We start from the raw sequence: 6,771 nt of genomic DNA, 5'->3' as shown, positions 1-6,771 counted from the left end.
TTGTTTAGATTACAGGGTCACTTTAACAATTAAGGTACATACATAATCTATATTTAATTTTTTACTGCCTGATTTGATATAATGGGATTAATTAAAATTGTATTGTTGGCTGTATATTATTATTGGAAATTTATATATGCCTTTCCTTTAGCATACATTATTTGCCCCTTTAGAATAGCATTGTGGACTGATGGCTTTCCACAGAAATTATTTTTATGTTGTTGCTTCATTGCTAAATTGTCCTAGGTTGGCCAGTGAAAGTCCCTTTAAACTGGATCCATTATCACTAGTACTCAAGGTGTATTTGAATGTATTTGTGCTTTCTGGGAACAGTAAGATGCTGCAGGCCCTTCTTGTTTTCCTTTGCCCCCAGAAGTAAATCAAATACTTTCCAAGGAGCCCTAGTTTTTTTTTTTTTTTTTTTTTAGTAAAGAATAATATTAGAGGTCAAAACTCTGAACACAAGACTATCAATAGTGTATAGGGTGACACTGCTGCTTAGAAGACTGTAATTGCTTAGTAAACCATTTTTTAAAGGATATGAGTTTATGGTTATGTTTGCTGTTTAATTCCAGATGAATGGAGTCTTAAAATGTTTTTAAAACAATTTTAATTTTTTATCAGAGCCGTACAGATCAACTAGTAACATAATGTCTAAAAAACGGAGGTCCCAGCACCACACTAGAGACAACTATTTAGAACATTTTTATCCATTTTCTCTAATGTTTAACTTTTTTTTTTTTTTTTTTTTAAGTGGGAGCTCTGGTAGTGTAGTACCTAAGGCATTTGACTGCTAACCAGAAGGCTGTAATATACCTTGACTTTTTGACTGTCTCCTGTGAGATTTCTCTTACAACAGATCCCTTTTAACACAGTGAGACATACATATTCTTCCCCTTTTGTCTTCTGCATGTGGTTATATCAGGATTTAAATTAAATTCATATTCAGAAGTTTGACTCTGAACTACCTGTGTAGTCTTTATATGTGCCTTAGGGTTTTTACTCCTCTTAAAGAAGTCATTGGGGGGGCCTTAATAGACATCACTTTCTCCTTTTTTCTACTTCTTACCCAATAATTGCAGTGAAGGAGAATATGACAAAGATGATAAATAGTGAAATACGCAAATGTGACAATCTTCGTTAAATAATGTGTGTTTGGGTTGACTTAGCCAATCCTGTGAAGTTTTAATACCATAGTTCTTTTCCCTTTAAATTAATTTATTCATTTTATTGTTGTTAAGAAACCCACCCAGTGCCATCAAGTCAATCCAGACTCATAGTGACCCCATACGACAGAGTAGAACTGCACCATAGTATTTCCAAGACTAAATCTTTATGCAAGCAGACTGCCGCATCTTTCTCCTGTGGAACAGCTGGTAGGTTTGAACTGCCAGTCTTTTTTTAGCAGCCAAATGCCTAGCCACTGCACCATAAGAGCTCCTGTTGTTGAGAATATAACAGCAAAACATAAACCAGTTTCTACATGTATGATTTAATGACATTGATTATATTGAACTACTCTCACTCTTTTCTGAATTGTTCCTCTTTCATTAACATAAACTTACTGCCTCAGATTTCTATCTAAACGTGAGTTGCTGTTATATAGATAATTCTTTCTTTTTTTAAAACTTTTTACTGTAATTTGGGTGGAAGTTTACAGAGGAACTTGGTTTTCAGTTTTACAATGTATACACATTTGTTTTGTGACATTCATTGCAATTCTGACAATGTAAAGTGCTCTTCCTATTTCCTCCCCATGTTTACTGTTTCTATTTGTCCTTCTTTCCGGACCGTTCTTGGCTTCTGAGCTTTATCCCTGGCAAATACTGCCCTTTTGCTCTCCTATGGTTGGTTGATCTAAGTAGTATATACCTTCCTGGCCTATCATTTTGCTTAAAGTTGAGCTACAGAAGTATGTTAAGTTCTAGGCTTGAAGGGTGCCTGAAGGTCTCAGGGTTTCTACCAGTCTCTATTAGACCATCCTGATAATTTTTACTATTTTGAGTTTTGTTTCACATATTCTCCCACTCTGTACAGGACTTCCTATTGTAAACCCTTTCAAAGTAGTCAGCAGTGGTAGTTGGGCAACATTTACTTTTTCTAGTCTCATGGTCATGGGGGCTTAGATTCACATGGTACACTAGTCCTTTGGACTAATCGAATATGTCCTTGTGTCTTTGATTTTTTTTTTACTCTTCTTTGTTCTGAATGAGGAGAGAGCAATAGTTGCACATTAAATGGCTGCTCACTATATATAGTTCTTAAAAGTCTCCAGAAAATCTAGACTCTACGACAATTTGAAATTCTGTTCGGCACCTCCCCTTTAGTTGGAATTCTTCTATGGAATTTTGTCAAAATGGTCCCTACTGGTAGCCAGGTACCATCCAGTTCTGGTCTCATGGCAAAGGAGGCAATTAACTACACATTCCATATTCATCTCCTATTCCTGATTCTCCTTCTTCCTCTGCTCTTCCAGGTGAATAGAGACCAGTTGTTGTGCCTTGGATGGCCACTTGCAAGGTATTATGACTCCAGGCACTACACAGTGAATTAGGAGTAAAACAGAAGCATTAAACATGTTATTAGGTCAATTAAATAGATACTCCATGAAACAATGATCCTCACCTCCAAACCAAGGAACCAAATCCTATAAAGAGTTTAGGTGTACATAAGCAGCCTCAGCAGCTGCTCTTTTGTTATTGTTGTAAATATTTCTAGCACTCAACTTTTGCCATTTCAGCTTTTCAAAGATACACAGCTTATGGCAATTAGAGCAATTGGCTGTGCAGTCCTCCCTTTAATCAGTGTGATTTTTCCATCACCATTAACACCCCCTTATTCTTGCCTCTGTCCCTGGTCACCACTATTAAACTTTAGTCTCTATACATTTGCCTTTTTTTTTTTTGTCTTCTCATGTAAGTGAAGCCATACAGTACTTGTCCTTTGTGATTGACTTATTTTGCTCAGTGTCGTCAACCCTGTATCAGGACTTCTTTCTTCTGCTGGCTAAGTAGTATTGCTTTGTGTGTATGGATTACATTTTGTTTATCCATCCATCTGTTGATGGGTATTTAGATTGTTTCCACATTTTGGGTATTGTGAATAGTGCTGCAGTGAACATCAATGTACACGTTTGTCTTTGAATCTCTGCTTTCATGTCTTTTGGGTATATACCTGCAAGTGGAATTATGGGTCATATGGTGGTTCTAAAAGGAGCTCTGTTGGTGTATTGGTTAAGGCATTTGGCTACTAACTAAAAGTTGGTAATTCGAACCCACCAGTCGTTCTACAGGAGGTGAGGGAGTCTGCTTCTGTAAAGATTTATAGCTTTGGAAACCAGTGGGGGTCACGATGAGTCACAGTTGACTCAATGCTTAAGTAAGTGCTTATTCTCTAAAGGAGCTTTAGTGGTTATAGTGGTTAAGGAATTTGGCTGCTAACCAAAAGGTTAGTGGTTCAAACCCACCAGCTGCTCTGTAGAAGAAAGATGGGGCCGTCTGCTTCCATAAAGATTTATAGCCGTGGAAACCGGATGGGGATCACTGTGAGTCAGAATAGACTCAATGGTTGTTTTGTTGTTTTAATGGTAGTTCTATTTTTAGTTTTTTTGAGGAACTGCCACACTGTTTTCCACAATGGCTGTAACATGTGCATTCCCACTAGCAATGGATAAGGGCTCCAGTTTCCCCATATCTTTGCCAACATTTGTTATTTTCTGTATATGTATTTTTTTTAAAAAAATCTTAGCCATCCTTTGTTATTTTAAACTGTATTGAATTTATAGGAGGTTATTTTCCTTAGGGTTCATCTAGGTATCCTTACTTATGATATGCCTGCCCTGATAATCTAGCGTTATCCTGTGTATTGAACTGTTAGATTTATTTACTTTTCATATCATTGGTTCAACTAAGACTGGGCAGTCTAGTTCCATGAAGATTTACAGCCTCAGAAACGCAGTGGGGGTCACTGAGTTGGAATCGACTTGATGGTAATGAGTTTGATTTTGTTTTATTTTGGTTTTTGGTTCAGTTGTTATTACCTGTATAGTCCAGTCATCAGTTCACTGAACTGCTTTTTTGGGGGTAGTGGTGTTTAGGGCATGTATTAGCCAAATCTCTCATTTTGGGAAAATTTTGCAGTAGGTAAAAATGAGAAATTTATTTAGAAATTACTCTAGTCTGATTGTTGCACTTTTTCCTTTTCAGAAATATTGTTGCCATCATGGACCAGTTTGGAGATATATCAGAAGGTGAAGTAGATCATTCTTTCTTTGACAGTGACTTTGAAGACACAAAGAAATGTGAAAGTAACTCAGTGTTTGATAAGCAAAATAATGACCCTAAGGAAAGAATAGATAAAGATACAGAAAATGTAAACTTGAAATTTGGAATACAAACCAAGGAAAATCAAGATACTGAAAAGGGAAATGAGAAAAAAGAGAAAATTTCTCTAGAAGAGCACTGTATAGAGAATGATATTATCCAATCTACAAGTTGTTCTTCTTTGAACACTTCTTCAACATCAAAAAAACAGTGTGATGCTACCACAGGACATAAAATACACTTGCCCATTCCAAAGAGAATTCCCAAAATTCGAAAAGAAGGTAAAGATAATTCCTTTACAGATAGCGAGGAAGGCAGTGATGATGGGAAAAGACATCATGTCAGGTCCAAGTCAGCTAAACCACCTAATAACTTTAAAAAAGGTGTAAATAAAAAATATTCCAAAATTAGTTCCTCTTCCTCTTCTTCCTCTTTGTCCTCTTCATCGTCAAGTTCAGATATAGATTGTTCTGATACAGGGTCTGATATCTGTATATCTGATTCATCTCCATCATTAAAGAAACATGTTTCTGGTGCAACTCTCGTATCACCAAAACAGAAATATAATCCAGGAATAAAATCAACAGAAATGCACCCTTTAAGTACTAAATCAAAAGCTGCTGACCATGCTGAGGAATCTGAAGATACTGTGACTGATGTCACTCCTCTATCAACCCCAGATATCAGCCCTATTCAGTCTTTTGAACTGGCTGCATCAAATGACCATAAAGTAAAAGTTAAAAGGCAAGAAAATGTGAGTCAAGAAGTATATGAAAATGGTGAGGATTTAAAGTGTAATTCAAAGCATTTGAAATCGTCCAGAAAAGGGAAAGAAAAATGTGGGTCCAGTCTTACCTCAACCTCGAAGTCTGCATCGTTAGATTCCAATTTAGACCAGAGATATAAACAGAAAGTCTTACATGACACAATGGATCTAAATCATCTTTTGAAAGGTAACGTTCTTTTTTTTAATTGTATATTGAATTTAAATATTAAAGTTAATTACATATATATAACTTAAATATTAAATGTTATTCATTTGCCTTGATTTTTTTCTAGTAGATATGCTTCAGTATTTGGAAACATTGACAAAGTGACTATCAGATATTTAATTTTACCGTGAAAATATCTGGGATATTATTTGTAATATTAGGTGACATATATATTGCAAAACTAATCAACTAGGACTGACAACTTCATACTAGATTTTCTAGTTCTCATAAATTTTAAAATGCTTTGAGGGGCCAAGTTGATAATATAAATGATGGAAGAATTGTACTGCTTTTCCCATTTTCTGTAGAGATATAGACATAAGACATATTTCACTTTCTTCTCTAAGAAAGGCAACTGCACAAAGGTTAAGGTAACCTAAGATGCAGTCTCCATGTTACGGAAAGTAGCAAGAGTGCTGGCAAATAAAAGAATGCAAAATAAACTATAGGGGATTATTCCGATCTTAAGTTACAAGCTAAAGAGCATTCTCATTAAACCCATTGCTGCAGGTTTGATTCCGACTCATAGCCACCCTGCAGGGCAGAGTAGAACTGTCCTGCTTGTAATGTTTATGGAAACAGACTTCTACATCTTTCTAGCTTTCTAGCAGCTGGTAGGTTCAAAGTGCCAGCCTTTTGGTTAGCAGCTGAACAATTAACCACTGAGTCACTAGGGTTCCTTCTAAAAACCATTACTTGAAACTAATTACCATATTGAAATTATGAAATAGGATAATTCCAAGTTTCAGTTGCTTTAATATAAGGTAGATTAACTTGATGACACCTAACACCACCACCAAGATGTATTTATGAATGAGAATATTTATTGCTACGTTTCTATATCAATCAGTTATTATTTATATTTAGTTTGAAAGGAATATATTCTAGGTGAAATAAAAGCAACTTCAAAGTATACTTTGGACTGTTAATATGTGATATATTGGGCTCACAGGCTAGATCTTAAGTCAATCAGTAAAATTTTAAAATCTTGAATAGAATTCTCTTTGTTTGAAATCTTAATAGATAGTAAATTTACATATGATGATAATATAAGGATATTCTTGAGTCAAAAAAAATATCTTAGTCAAATATCTTACATGGTTAGAGTGATAAAGTGTATTTTGGAGCAGTTTACACTTGTGAATGTTCCTCCTCCTGTTGGTTTTCTTTTCCTTTTGGTCTGTTTGTACCTACTGGTTGTTTAGTGTTTCTGGAAAATCAAACTCTTAACATTGGCTAGCACTGTCTAGTGGCTAAGCTTTCATAGTTACCTCTTCCCAATATCCATCCCTCCATACACTCCTACCCCCTGAGCTGTCTTCCTGTGCATAGGCAGCCCTTCTTTCTCTATGATTGTTTTCTCCAAGGAGTGTATCTAACTCAGGTAAATGTTATGCCTGTCTTCTGTTTGGCTGGAAACCACAGGTGTAGGTTCAGTTCCAGACCTGAAGGGCAGC

The 6,771-nt window shown here is 35.8% G+C and overlaps 1 protein-coding gene across 1 annotated transcript in view; it reads left to right on the top strand.

The window, feature by feature from the left end:
• The first annotated feature begins 4,221 nt into the window (after window positions 1-4,221).
• Window positions 4,222-6,771, top strand: part of CFAP97 (cilia and flagella associated protein 97) — a 46,783-nt gene continuing 44,233 nt past the window's right edge. Inside the window, exon 1 of the mRNA XM_042781994.1 lies at window positions 4,222-5,275. Within this exon, the coding sequence (XP_042637928.1) occupies window positions 4,222-5,275 (1,054 nt within the window). The remainder of the gene's footprint in view (window positions 5,276-6,771) is intronic.

Source organism: Orycteropus afer, unplaced genomic scaffold (genome assembly GCF_000298275.1).
Source record: "Orycteropus afer afer isolate SDZICR_OR568_19922 unplaced genomic scaffold, OryAfe1.0 scaffold00215, whole genome shotgun sequence".
In the NCBI taxonomy this organism is placed as follows: Eukaryota; Metazoa; Chordata; class Mammalia; order Tubulidentata; family Orycteropodidae; genus Orycteropus; species Orycteropus afer.
This window is presented reverse-complemented; position numbering and strand designations above follow the sequence as displayed.